Source organism: Syngnathus scovelli, chromosome 15, assembly GCF_024217435.2.
Source record: "Syngnathus scovelli strain Florida chromosome 15, RoL_Ssco_1.2, whole genome shotgun sequence".
Lineage (NCBI taxonomy): Eukaryota > Metazoa > Chordata > Actinopteri > Syngnathiformes > Syngnathidae > Syngnathus > Syngnathus scovelli.
Window position 1 is genome coordinate 5793619 of NC_090861.1, and position 13044 is coordinate 5806662.

General features: G+C 41.4%; 1 protein-coding gene across 10 annotated transcripts in view; it reads left to right on the forward strand.

Annotated features, from left to right (window-relative positions):
- The window catches only part of ncam1a (neural cell adhesion molecule 1a), an 89949-nt gene extending 76905 nt beyond the window's left edge, over positions 1-13044 (forward strand). For 2 of the 10 annotated variants that reach the window (XM_049742624.2, XM_068653107.1), the window contains 7 exons: positions 1372-1419; positions 2990-3114; positions 3232-3412; positions 7750-7951; positions 8035-8151; positions 8689-9015; positions 9960-13044. In XM_049742624.2, coding sequence (XP_049598581.1) covers positions 1372-1419; positions 2990-3114; positions 3232-3412; positions 7750-7951; positions 8035-8151; positions 8689-9015; positions 9960-10068 — 1109 coding nt within the window. In that variant the 3' untranslated portion in view covers positions 10069-13044. Of the gene's footprint in view, positions 1-669; positions 685-1371; positions 1420-2989; positions 3115-3231; positions 3413-4925; positions 6582-7749; positions 7952-8034; positions 8152-8688; positions 9016-9959 lie in introns of those variants that run through there. The other 8 variants (XM_049742627.2, XM_049742628.2, XM_049742632.2 and 5 more) reach the window with 6 other exon arrangements.

The following is a 13044-nucleotide window of genomic DNA, read 5'->3' on the forward strand; positions in this document are numbered from 1 at the left end:
TGTAATTGTTTTGTCTTACGAGCTAAATGAAACCAAATGAAATACGGACACTTTACTGGTCGTGTTTGCGTTGTCGCTAGCAAGTTGTCAGTTTAATTACAATGGCTGCATATTTACGCTAACAGTAGCGCTTATTTGCTTACTTCAAAAAAAAAAGCAAAAAAGCACCACGACTGCAAAACAGACACAAATGACAAGTCGCTCCTGGTTTGTTTGGCTTAATCTACAGTCATTTGCATTTATAATGCGAAAACTACCGTCATATATTTGTCTTTGTATCTATGGGCGCTAACACGCATCTAAAGCGCACACATACAGCCACCCACACGGATCTCTTTTAACATATTGATCCACGAGTGAGTTTTCCCAGGCCCCCTTCAGGGCTCATAAATAAATCTCGGACTCTTTGTTTTAAATCCATACCAGCCCTCCCTCCATCCGTCCGTCCGTCCGTCCGCTCGTCTCCTCGACACTTTACTTTACGAGATTTTCCCACCACTTTGCGGTAATGCCGAGTAAAAAACATCCCGCTCCGAGTCATCCTCCCGAAAGCCTCTTTTGGGAGTTTTCTCATTTTCATTGTTTCTGTTTCTTCTTTCTTTTTGTTTGTTTGTGTCCATCTCTTTTCCGGTTGTTTCCGTCTCTTATGTTTTCCATCGGAGCTCTCAGGCCTTTTATTCACACGTAAGTTTCCCCCGTCTGTCTGTCCGTCCGTTTACTTTTCCCCGCTTTTAAACGAAGTCTTTTTTTTTTTCTTTCTTTAAATGACATTCTGTTCCTTTTCTCTAAAGGCCGTGCGCTAGATTGAATCTGTAGCTTAGCTTGTATTTCTCCCCTTTAACATCTCTTCCTGTCGTTCAGTAAATTGCAAATTGGACTTGAGCAATGTCGTTAAATGAGGTACACGCGACTGGGAACCGAGGTGTATTATCATAAGGAAATCAATGAGGTACTTACTGGTCGTAATGTTAAAGGCCGGACATCTTTGCATTTAAATCTCCCCCGCAAGGATTACGTTTTAAAGAGCTCCAAGTCTCACAAATCTTTCTTGGGCTTGTTAGCAATGGTAGGAGTGCACTTTTATTTTTAGTGCTTTTAATGTTATGTTTATTCCGATGAGATGCACATTTGGTTGGGTCAAAGTTCCTGGCTCAAATATGCATCGTACAAAAAGTAGCCTAGCCTTTATCAATTCCCGCCAAGCGTTGCACATGTGGCTATCGAAAATGTTAAAGGTTATTTTGAAAGTTCTTTGTCATTTATTGCAATTTTTTTGTTTTGTTGCTATTTCAAATGAGCCACAACGTGCTAAAAGTACAAGATTCTCTGTCGCAGTGTAGCAAATGGACAATGTGTTCCGCCATTTTTCAGCATCATCAGAGGCTCCGCCCCTTATCGTTACCACCGTTACAGCGCTTAGTGAGTATGCCACCGTGCTCGTTACTGTTTGCTTGCTAACTAGCTTCGCGTTGGTTTGGAGAGTTGTCTTAGTATCAAATGGGCCGGTATAGCGGTGGATTTACTAACTGCATATTTGAAACGTGTGGCATGGAATTTATGCATTATTATTTCCTCAAACAGTGGTCGTCGAATTTAAAGCATTAGCGCAGGTCACCAGAACAGTCCTTCTTAATTTAATTTAAGCTTTTATTTAAGCTTCATTTGTGTTGAAAAAAATCTTTTGTGTGTGTGTGTTCATTATGTGTAAAACATTGTTTTTGTTTTTTACGTTAACATTTTCATCATTTCCATAAATGTTTTCCTTTTTCTACCCCCTCCCCTTCCCTCCCATGCCCCGCCCCCATATTGACCACGTCGACCAATCATGTGACTTTGACATGTGGCTCTTGCATGGTGCTGATGATGTCTACATCACCGTCCAACAGAAGGTAACTTATGTTCATTATTTGCAGACCGTTAAGGAGCACATTTTGGTCGACGAGGCCATTTCAGCGTCATTTGTAATCGCTCATTCACGTCCAACGTTTGATTACTTGATAGATCGTCACTCCATCGACTTTTTTTGTCACGATTTTAGAGTGTGACCTTGATAAAAGTGCATTTTTTTTAGGTTGAGTTAGCTCTTTGAAAGCAGACATGTTTTTCATTTATTCATCCATTGCTGTTTTATTAATGTCTCTCATTTGAATTTGCCGATAATGCCGCACGATATATATAATCATCCCATCGTTAAAAAAATGATTCTAAAATTTGCTTATAAAAGGTTTGATTTGCTTGTTTTGTTGCTCAATTGATTTATGTTGCAAGATATTTTATTAATTATGTTGGAACACAATTACCCCATTGTGCCCGCCCCCGCCCGATAAGCCTTAATTGTATACATTATTTTTAATTTCCTATTCCTTGCGAATCGTATTTGATTGGCCAACCAATGACGCCAGTGCTGCATGCAAGTCGATACCTTGTTCCTCTTCTCCCGCTTCCTCTCCTCTTCTATTTTGATTCTCACGGAAACCCTGTTTGTGTGTCATCACTGCCATGTCTTATCCATCCCCATAAATCACAAAAATATGTTTCAGAATGAGTGCCTATGGTATCATCGACACGGTGCCCCGAGCACCATAAACCTTTTTTTTTTTCTTTGCCTTCTATTTCCCCTCACAATTTTCTTTGTCACTTTGAGCATCTGAAAACAACACCAACAAAAGAAGCAACATGATTTCTGGACAACAATACTGTGTGCCTGGCCTGCCCGTCACCCTTTTGAGCCGCTTCGCTAACATTCCCGTCACGCTAACCGGAACGCGCACGCTGGAATTTAAAATGTCACTAACACCGATATTGCATTTCCTAACCATTTTCGAGCGGCTGTTTATTAACCGCCTTAAGCAAACATTCCAATATTGATCAGATGTGAGGTGGAGGCTTGCAATATAGGAGATTTCAAGTGAGATTGAGACTTTTATATTAAGCGTGACATTTATTCAGGCTTAATGAGCGTCTGTTTACTCTCATTTACTCTTCGTAGGGGAACCCAGCACCCCGAAATTGGAGGCCATGGTTCAAAATCAGGGCAACGCTCTTAAGGTCAACTGGATCATGCAGGACGATGGCGGCTCCCCCATTAATCATTACCTGGTCCGATACAAGGCCGTAAGTGTTTTCCAGTTGCCTCGTTTGCGTTATTTTGCAGCATTCATCCAAAATCTATCACGTTTTCTTTTTTCGAGGGAGCTAACCACTAGAAAATGTTGTCGCTTCCTTCCTCAGAAGCACGTGTCGGACTGGAAACCCGAGATCCGCATGCCGCGCAGCAGCGAGTACGTGGTGTTGAGCGGACTGGACTGGAATACCGAGTACGAGGTCCGGATTGTGGCGGTCAACCAGAAGGGCAAATCCGAGCCCGGCATCCTGTCCTTTAGAACGGCCTCAGAACCCACCACCATGCCAGGTACGCTAGTCTTTATGCCTCGCTCGAGACACGCATACACACACACACACACACACACAAACAGCAGGCATTAATTCGGGGTAGGGCTTTTATTATTTACATTTATTTATTATTATTTATTTTTTTAACACCATGGCCAACGCCATTACCTTTTTTTTTTAAACATTGAACGAATCAGGCCTTTATTATTATTATTATTATTATTATTATTATTATTATTATTATTATTATTATTATTATTATTATTATTATTTCCAATTTTTCAATGGTATGGCTGTTCCTATATAATTGCTCTGGGTATTTGTTTTATTTGCATGAGTGCATTTATAATATCATGCTATATTTCCTCCAAATGTCTCTTATATGTCAAATTTTATTTGCTGATCAATATGAAAGAATATACTTTCACAATTAACATTTGAACAGCACTGCTACTGAATTGAAAATACGATGATGACATCATGTAGGGGTACCTAATATACTGTCTGTGGAGGTTATATGTAGAGCATAGTGTTTGGGTTAGTATTTAGAATGCAGATTCTTCAGCGATACCTTCACCAAGGAGAAGTGGATTTGCATTTCAGAAGGCACCTCACAGTGGCCAGGCTAAGCAAGATAACCATTGAGTAAATAGCGCAAGAAGGTTTTCGCAACTGCAGCGCTCGGTATCACACTAATCTACGGTCGAATCGTCCAGGCAGGCTCAGCCAGCAGTATAGCGAGAACATTTTTTTTTTCTCCATTAAAGGCTCTACTCCAGCAGTCAGGGTGTTGCTGTTGCGCAATAATGTTACCGTTGGTCCGCTTCCCCGCCACAATGCACCGCAGACTTGAAAAGTCTTAAGAAAAACAAAAATTTGCCCATCCTCACCCCAAAGTCTTATTTTCTTCATTTCTATGGGAAGAGCTTTTCATGTCATTGCCTCATTTAAAAACAATCTGGCTTTTTTGGACTCATCAAAAAGCAAATATGCACTTGGCTGATGTCAAGTGATCATGTTGAGTGTTTTATTGAAAATGAATTTTAAACTAATGATGCTTGCATTTGATACCAAGGACCATGATAAAAAAATAATAATAATGGCATATTGAATCTCAATTACTATATTGAATTAGATTTTACAGTCTTTTCACCATGGCCCCACTCTTTCCACTCATGCTTGCCATAAACCATCTGCCTTGCTAACTAACATGCTATGGCTTCTTTTTTTTTTTTTTTACTCCTTAAATCTCTTCTAACCTTTCAGGGTTTGTATTTCTGTATTTCTGACTTTGTTTTTTTTCCTATTTCTCCCCCCCTCCCCCCTTTCTCTTCACTCCTCTCCCCCCCTTGTTGTTTCCACCCTGTTCTCGTTGTGTGTCTTGTCTTGTCCTTGTCTTGTCCTGTCCGGCCGGACTGGGGGCAATGTTGGGGGGGTCGGGTCACCTGTGGACATTTGTCATCCGCACCCATCACTGGCGTTTCTTGTTCTTGTGTGGCACTTAAATTGTGGCCTTTTGGAAATCTCTGCAGCGACGCTGGGTTGCCATTGCGCAACGTACAGTTTGGCAGCTCTTCTGCTCTCCACTTCGCTGGCTGCGCTCTGGCTCTGGTAAAACTGATTTCATCCGAGGAGAAGGGAGGAAAGGAAAACCCGTTTGTTGGCTTTGACAAAGACCCCCCACCTCCCCCCTTTTACGCTTTTATGCCTTTTTGAGCCTTGCGCAGCCACAAACAAGATTGAAACAAGATGACGAGTCCAAGATGTTACTTTTCCGATGATTATTATTATTATGACAGGGTGCTGCTCTGTACGTGCATCAATTTTCTTTGGCGGGATTTTGAGTGGGCTGATTCTTTTTTTTTTCTGTTCCGTTTTCTTGTTGTATTGTATATGAATATATGGAAGGACTTTCTACATCAGGGGTGTCCAAAGTGCTTCCAATTTTGGCCCCTTTGCTTATATTTTTAACTAGCCCATCATTGAAAAATCATTTTTGCTTTGTCGTATCTAGAATGAAAAGCTGAAAACCTTTTTTTTTCTATCAATTACACAATTGTGTAATAAATTAAATTGCTCCCGCATGTTTACTAAACGTTTTGGACACCCCTGGTCCAAAGTTGGGGATGGGCATAAGAATGGATTTATTGACCATTGGCAATCCCGTCGCTATTGATTGTGGCTTCAACATTTTGCAGTCTTAAGTTGGGAAGTTGATCTGCAGCCTCAAAATGGCAGCTCATATCAAAACAGGAATGAAAAAAATCTTTTTAAAGCATTTCCCCTCTTCTCGAATGCCCATCCCTAGTTACTTTTATTTTGCAAGTCGGATAACGGGTGGCGTTGAGTTAGGAATACGTAACACATTCATAATGCCTTAAAGTGAACTTGAGAGTCACATGATTGTGTGATTGTGCAGTTGTTGGACTGACGCCAAGAGGCTTTTAGTTCTTCTTCTCCTTCTCTTGGCCGGAGAGCATGAAGAGAGCATGACGCATAGCGCCCCCCACTCCCCCCCCCCCCCCACCCTCTAGTCAAGCATTATGAATGTGTTTAAAGCAGGAGGAATACACTCCAAATTAGAACGTTAAATCAATTCTGCTGCACTTATTTGTTCTCCCCACATTTTGACAAAAACGCCTTGAAAGGAGAATGGAATGGAATTTGTGTGTACATAATCTTTTCAGAATGAAATCCCAGAAATCAGCTGTTATTTTCACTCGTTTTGTCTTTATACAAGAAATGTCTCGGGGGTCGAAAATCAGTGCATCGCTATCAAAAAGATGAAAAGGAGCATCGTTTTGGATTATGTGAAATGTTTTTTGGTTTGAAGACATTTTTGTAAGTACATATCTGTGTGTGTTTCAATGTAAGCGTTGTTGGGGTGGTGGAAATAAAGTGTGTCTGTTTTTCTTTCACCAAAGAAATTTGATTTTTGTCAGCTGGAGTGTAGAATGCGTCGGTCAAAGTTGAAACCACAAAGGGTTTTTTATGCGGCAGGCTGCATTATTTTATGTATTTATTTTATTGTTCCCCGTGGGTTACGCTGACAAGCAATTAGCTGCGCGAGGGCACACGATACAAAAATGCATGTGACAACTGAGCGCTAGCGAAACGCGTGTACATTTTTCCTTTAATCAAACAGATGCGCCCAGTGATTGTTTCCTCAGCCTCGCTAATTAAAACATGGCACCCGCTAATGAAAGGAGGAAGGGGGGGGGCTCGGGTATCTGCTTCCCTCCGGATGCTCATCAATCATTTAGCGCCAGTTTTCAGACAACCGCCTTCGTCCAAAACCGACAACGGTTTGATGCGGTAAAAAACACGTCAGCGCTTGTTATCCCTTGTGGTCAAGGTGACTACGACAGCATGCCTGGAAAATCTTTGCTCATTTTTTCTCTTGGAATTTGTTCGCGTGCATTTTTCCACGCAAACTCCAAAATTGAAGTCGCAATAGCATTTGGGTCTTTTGTCTACTGTCCTTGCGTCTTTCTGCATGCGAGTCGTTTTCCTTCTTGGTTTCCACACTCTGTCTGTCCTCTCTCCAGGTCTACTTCCTCGGTGAGAGGACGTCGCGTGGCTCAGGTCCACCTGGAAAGTCGCCTGACGTCCTCCCAGCCGTCTCCTCTATCCGCTGTCACTCATTTTAACGTTGGGCCATCCTGTCTTTCCATACACTCAACTTCTACTTTCCAAATCTGCTGGGGGTTCATTAACATTCAAAATGATGTCAAAGCAGCCCGCTGGACTACCTGGATAGAAGTAGTGAAAGGAAAATCATTAGCTGTCACTCCAAGGCGTCGTCCAATCATGTAAAGCGTCATCTTAGTGCTGTATCGATTGCTTTTTTGGCAAAAGGTTTTCAGCGCAGTTGAGGCTTATCGCACGCCGCTAGCTGACAAGCGCCGGGAAGAGAAATGTCTGCGTTGTCCATCGTGACACTTCCTGATTTATGCTCCCCCGACATCCTAGTGCTACACCGCCGCCGCCACCTCTATTTCTGAACGTACGCCGCATGATTTATTGCGCCTGTTAAAATGTAAATGAAACGTCTTGGCGGGTTTGGGGGGGGGAGCATTGTTGTGTGTTTACCAGGCAATGCAAAGCGAGGCCTCGGCGTCCAATTAGAAATCAATTGAGCATGTGTTGCCGGAAAATGTATTTGGAGGAAAAGAGGTGTTATCACTCATGGTGACATAACGCAGGCCATGTAAATCGTTAGCCACCGCCATGCCGGTGACCTTCCTTAAAGGCATTCTGCAAATAGAATGAAGCCCCGGTATTGGTCAATCAAAAAAAAAATGTATGAATGATTGACAGCGTTTCTTACCGGTCATTCCCTCCTCACCTTTCCAGGCGCCTCGGGCTCCGGCCTGAGCACGGGCGCCATCGTGGGCATCCTCATCGTGGTCTTCTTCGTGCTGCTGGTGGCCGTGGACGTCACTTGCTACTTCCTCAACAAGTGCGGCGTCCTCATGTGCATCGCCATCAACTTCTGCGGGAAGGCCGGCCCCGGAGCTAAGAGCAAGGACATCGAGGAGGGCAAGGCTGCCTTCACGTGAGTCCTAAAAAAAAAAACAATTAAGCTAGAGGTCCTATAGAGGAAGAATGCTGAGCAGTTCTCGTTTCTTGTACCAACAGGAAGGATGAGTCCAAGGAGCCCATTGTGGAGGTGAGAACGGAGGAAGAGCCAACACAGAACCAAGAGGGAGTCGGACCCACCGAACCAAATGAGACCACGCCTCTGACAGAACCTGAGTGAGTATAAACGTTGACTTGGCGACCGCCATCTTGGTAAAGAAAAAAAAAACTGTTTTGTTTAAATCATGCATGTGAAAAAAATGTTAAAATTCTCATTATCCAAAGTAGTATTTTGTTGTTCCAATAGCATTGTGTATAAAAAAAAAAAAGTTTGAACGTACTTCAAAATTAAGGCTACATTTTATGGCACCAGTTCTAACAAGATTTTTTTGACAAACGTTAATACACAGTTAAAAAAAATAAAGGAAAATCATTTTTAAACAATTCAGGAATATTTTGCACAAAATGAAATTAGCTTTATCATCGGCACCCCTGACATTTGCTTCATTTTTTTTTTTTCGCCCTAAACGCGGTTTCTGGCTTGTTTTTATCCTCCTCACATTTGGATTGTGTCGATCTTTGTGTTTGACTGCAACACAGTATGGCTGACTCACCCTAAACTCTCCCTCCTTTTCCCCCTTCTTTATTTTCTCACCTTTCTGCCCGTGCTACCATCCCTCACCTTTAACCCCCCCCCCCCCCCCCCCGAAACAGGCCCGCTGCCGCCGATGCCGCCTCCCCAGCAGCACCGCTCCTTTCCAATGCTACTAATTCGCTCGCCGAGAGCTTTACTCCGCCCAAAGACAACCCCCCGAAAAGCAGCCCGTCCGCACAGTCGGGCACGGTCGAAAGCCAGACCCCACTGGTCGACCTGAGCGACACTCCTAAAGCTGTCCCCGTCTCGGAGCCGGTCAGGGCCAACGGCGAGGGGCCGCAGAAGCAGTGCGAGGCCCCCAACAGACCCCCGACTCAAATCGATGGCTCGACTAAGGACCCACCTCACTCCCCCAGCAGAGATGCCACCACACGCCCCCAAAATGAGTATGAATGTCTGCATGATGTATATTTAATATAGATATGTATGTGTGTGTGTGTGTGTGCGTGTGTGCGCGTGCGTGTGTGTGTATGCATATATCAAACGCATGTTTTTTTCTTTCTATAACCCAAACTAACGTTCTGAAATTTTGTTTCATTAGTTGAATTTATGTCCTAATGCTAACCGGCGCTAAATGAATTGCACTATGCTAATTACGCTATGCTAATTACAGTAAAGTGTTTGTTTGAAAATCACTTTCAGGCATTACATATAAAACAATCCATTGAAAAATAAAGATCTTGCTTTTCCAATATTTTTGGAGGGGACACCAAACTAAGATGGTCCTGAGTGCAATGATGGGCTGCCCCCTATTGTTCAAATTGAAAGTAAACCTTGATTCGGATCAGTATTCATCTGCCAGATATGGCCTTTTTATCTCTCTTTATTCCTGCAAACAAGTAAGATATATTGAATGAAAGCCTGTAATTAATTTTAAATGGCTATATTTTTAGAACCCTTTCAAGCTATTTTCGAGGCACATTATTCCCAACAGAATGCTGACCTCATTTTTCTTTTTTTTTTCCCTCTCTTAATCCGACAGAGTTCCGCGTCAGCTGTTATTTTCAGCTTTTCTCCAAGCGTACGCCAACAACAAGGGCATTCTAACGGCGTGTCGGTCCAGACGGCCCGCTAATCCTCTTGTTCGTTTGTGTAGTTTGCGTTGTAGGTCAGCTCTTTTTGCCTTTCATTGTGTCTCCCGTGTCTTCATTTGCACGGCGGCCGTCATGGCCGCCGCTGTCATTCCGATGCGTGGCCCCGCCCGGGATCGGCGGCCTGATCCCATTATGTGTGAAACTCGCTTCCGAAAGGAGGGCGAGAGAAACCCAATTTACCTCAAAAGCCTTTGACAAAAGCTAACAGAAGCCTCCCTTGTGTTGTGTCTTTGCAGTGGCAAAACCAAGGACGAGGTCAAGACGGAGGTCAACAACACCGCGGCCGAGGTGAAGACGGTCCCCAATGAGGCGCCCCAGACCAACGGCAACGAAAGCAAAGCGTAATGGGGGAGACTGGGAGGGTCTGGGCTTGGCTTTTGAGGCTCTGAGCAGGTGGGGAGGGGGGTGTAGGGGGTGGGTTAAGGGTCACAGTCACTGAAACCTCGACTAAATTTTCACACAGCGAGCCCCGCCGTCCCAACGGTAAAGGAAAACGGTAAAGCAGTCACAAAACGGGGCGGGGCGTCTTGTCTTTTAGTGTCTTTGGGCCAACAAAATGTAAAGACTTTGATGCACATGCCTTATAGCGTTTAAAAGAAACATTTTTCGTCTACTGTCCTGTGGCAATACACACTCCATGTGTGGGCGCCACGCTGAAATGGGGCCTTAGAGAGAAAGTAAAAAATTTACAGGAATCAGATCAATTTTACAAAAGTAACATTCGGAATCTAAAATAAATATATATGCCATTGTAGTTTACTGGAAAGAAAAATATCTTATGAAAAGTAGTGTTCATTTTCACATAAAAAAAATCTTGCAACATTAAGAATTGAAAAAAAACCATTTCGTTTAATTTTTCTCGTATTATTGCGACCTAAATTTCGTAACATTGCAACTTTCTCTGGCGTTTTCACGATAATTTACTATTCACTTTTTCTCTTCTGTGTGGCTCGCTAATGTTTCTTCGTACCATCTCAAATACGGACAGGATTTGACTCTGTTGGACTGTAGCTTTATTTCACGAATAATTGCCTTCAAGTATAAAAAACAAAAACAAAAAAACACTTTTGTTGCATTGGCGCCGTTTGTGTGACTTGGCCCTTTTGTTGTGTTCATGAATTAATATGCAGGACATTATTGCCTATTTAGCTTTTTTTTTGTCAAGTGTTTGTCGGATTTAGCCATTCTGTTAGCATGCCATTTTTTGGGTTGTGTTTTTTTGCAAAGTTACTGTATTTCTGTACATGTTGCTGTCATTGGGTTCTTATTGTGATAATGTTATTATATGATTTTTTTTTTTTTTTTGAGGATTCCATCAAAGTATGACTTCAGTCTAAAATGATATTACGCAAAACCTTCTACGATGACATTCGCCGTTCACTTTCCGACGTTGGAATTATTCAACCATTTTTTCCGTTTTTGTCGTTTTTATTGCATGAGCCTCGACCGCCTCGTCTTCTGGTTCCAAACTTAAATTTGCTTGGGTTATCTCCTCTGACGCACACTATTAACGTTTGCTAATTTCGTTATCTGTTGTTGTTTTTCTACACGCCTGCAGTGATGTGACATGTATTTTATGATTAAGTGGTTGACAAAATCTTCACATACAATGTATTCTTTTTAAAAGCCACTAACATTTTTGTCGTGTAAAACATGCGAAATAATCTGTTATGACACATTTGATCAATTTAGCTTTAAAACAAAAACAAATTAAAAAATAAAAATAAAAACAGCTATATTTAGTCATACACTTGAGCAGGGAAATCACAAAATGTTTAACTTGATCTATAGGTACCATTTTAATTAAAAACATTAAAAAGCAAACAAATACAGTTCAATTAAAATTTCCATTTTTTTCCATTTAATTTTTTAATATGTTTTATTTTGTTTTCCAACAACAAAAAACAAGCAAGCAAACAAAGACAGTGTTTATTAAAAATGGGAACAAAAGTGGTGGCATACACAAAAAATAGCATCACGTCATAAGAAAACAGCCAAGACAAAAATTTGGTTGCTGAAAGGGAAATTGGTATCAATCTGCACAGTTTAAAGCTACAAACAACCACCCAAAAAAACGTTTGGGTTGTTTTTGGACAAGAAAAATTTTGAATTCTTGGGTTTCAATAGATTGCAAATCGTCACGACAAAATTTGTAAATTGCTCTTTGCGTGCAAACAGTGTTTGTTGTCATCTTTAACTAATTACATTTTGTAATTAAAACTATTTATTGAATATTAACAATAGCTAGCATAATTTTCAACAAGCGCACAAAAAAATTGGGGAAAAAAAATGTTTTGGACCAGAAAGAAAACAGATTTTGAGATGCGTGGTTTTGGTCAACAGCAACGAAACACGTTATCGCAAAAAAATTGGCTGGAAACTGAGTGTCTCCAAAAACTGTTAGCTTAGCCGTGCTATTCAACAGGCTGTCAGGCCTAGCTGGCCTTTTCCTGTGCGCACTCCACCTGTTTGGCCTTGTAAAAACATTTTGGTTTTTGTAAATGAGTATTTGTTATTTTGTACAAAGTTGCTCCTTCTCAGACTGCAACTGTGAATGTGCAAGTCCGTTGTGGCTTTTGCTTCCCGCCCCACACACACACACAGACACACACATACCCTCCTTCATAGAGTTAGCATTTTTAGCATACGTAGCCATGCATTCCACACTCGTAGATGTGAGCAAACTGGAAACGACACCGTGCCTTTGAATACGACCACAATTGTGTGCATTTCTCGCCATCTTTTTTTTTCCAGTTAATTTAATATTTGTTGACCTTCTTAAAATAATAGATGCATCTTGTATATGTGATGGGTTTTTGACACTGTTCTATGTCAAAGGTGAGTTCTTTCAGGTCTTTCTTTTTTCCAACTATACATTTACTGCATTACACTTCTGAATAAATTACAATATTGTGGAAAAGTGACTTTATTTCAGTAGCTCAATATAAAAAGAAATTCTGAAAAAAAAGACCATTAGAAGCCTTTCAGACACAACCATTACTTTTTTCCAGAAATAAATGTACATCGGGTCAATTTAAGTGACTCTGAACAGGACCAAGATGCAATGCTCATTTCTGCTCAGGTCTCTTTTTTTTTTTTTTATCTTCTCCATCATTGTCCAACATGTACGTAAAAAACTAGAAAGCGATATTATCATTGCAGCCAGGCTTCATCTGTGTGTTTGTATTCATAGTCTTGGTTCTGGCCAAGCCTTGTGTCATTTGTCTCCCGAGTGGCTCATTTTCGCTTCACATAAGCTCTGAAATGTCAATGAAGGAAATAAAAGAAAATGAATGAATTAAAATAATGAAAAAAAACAAA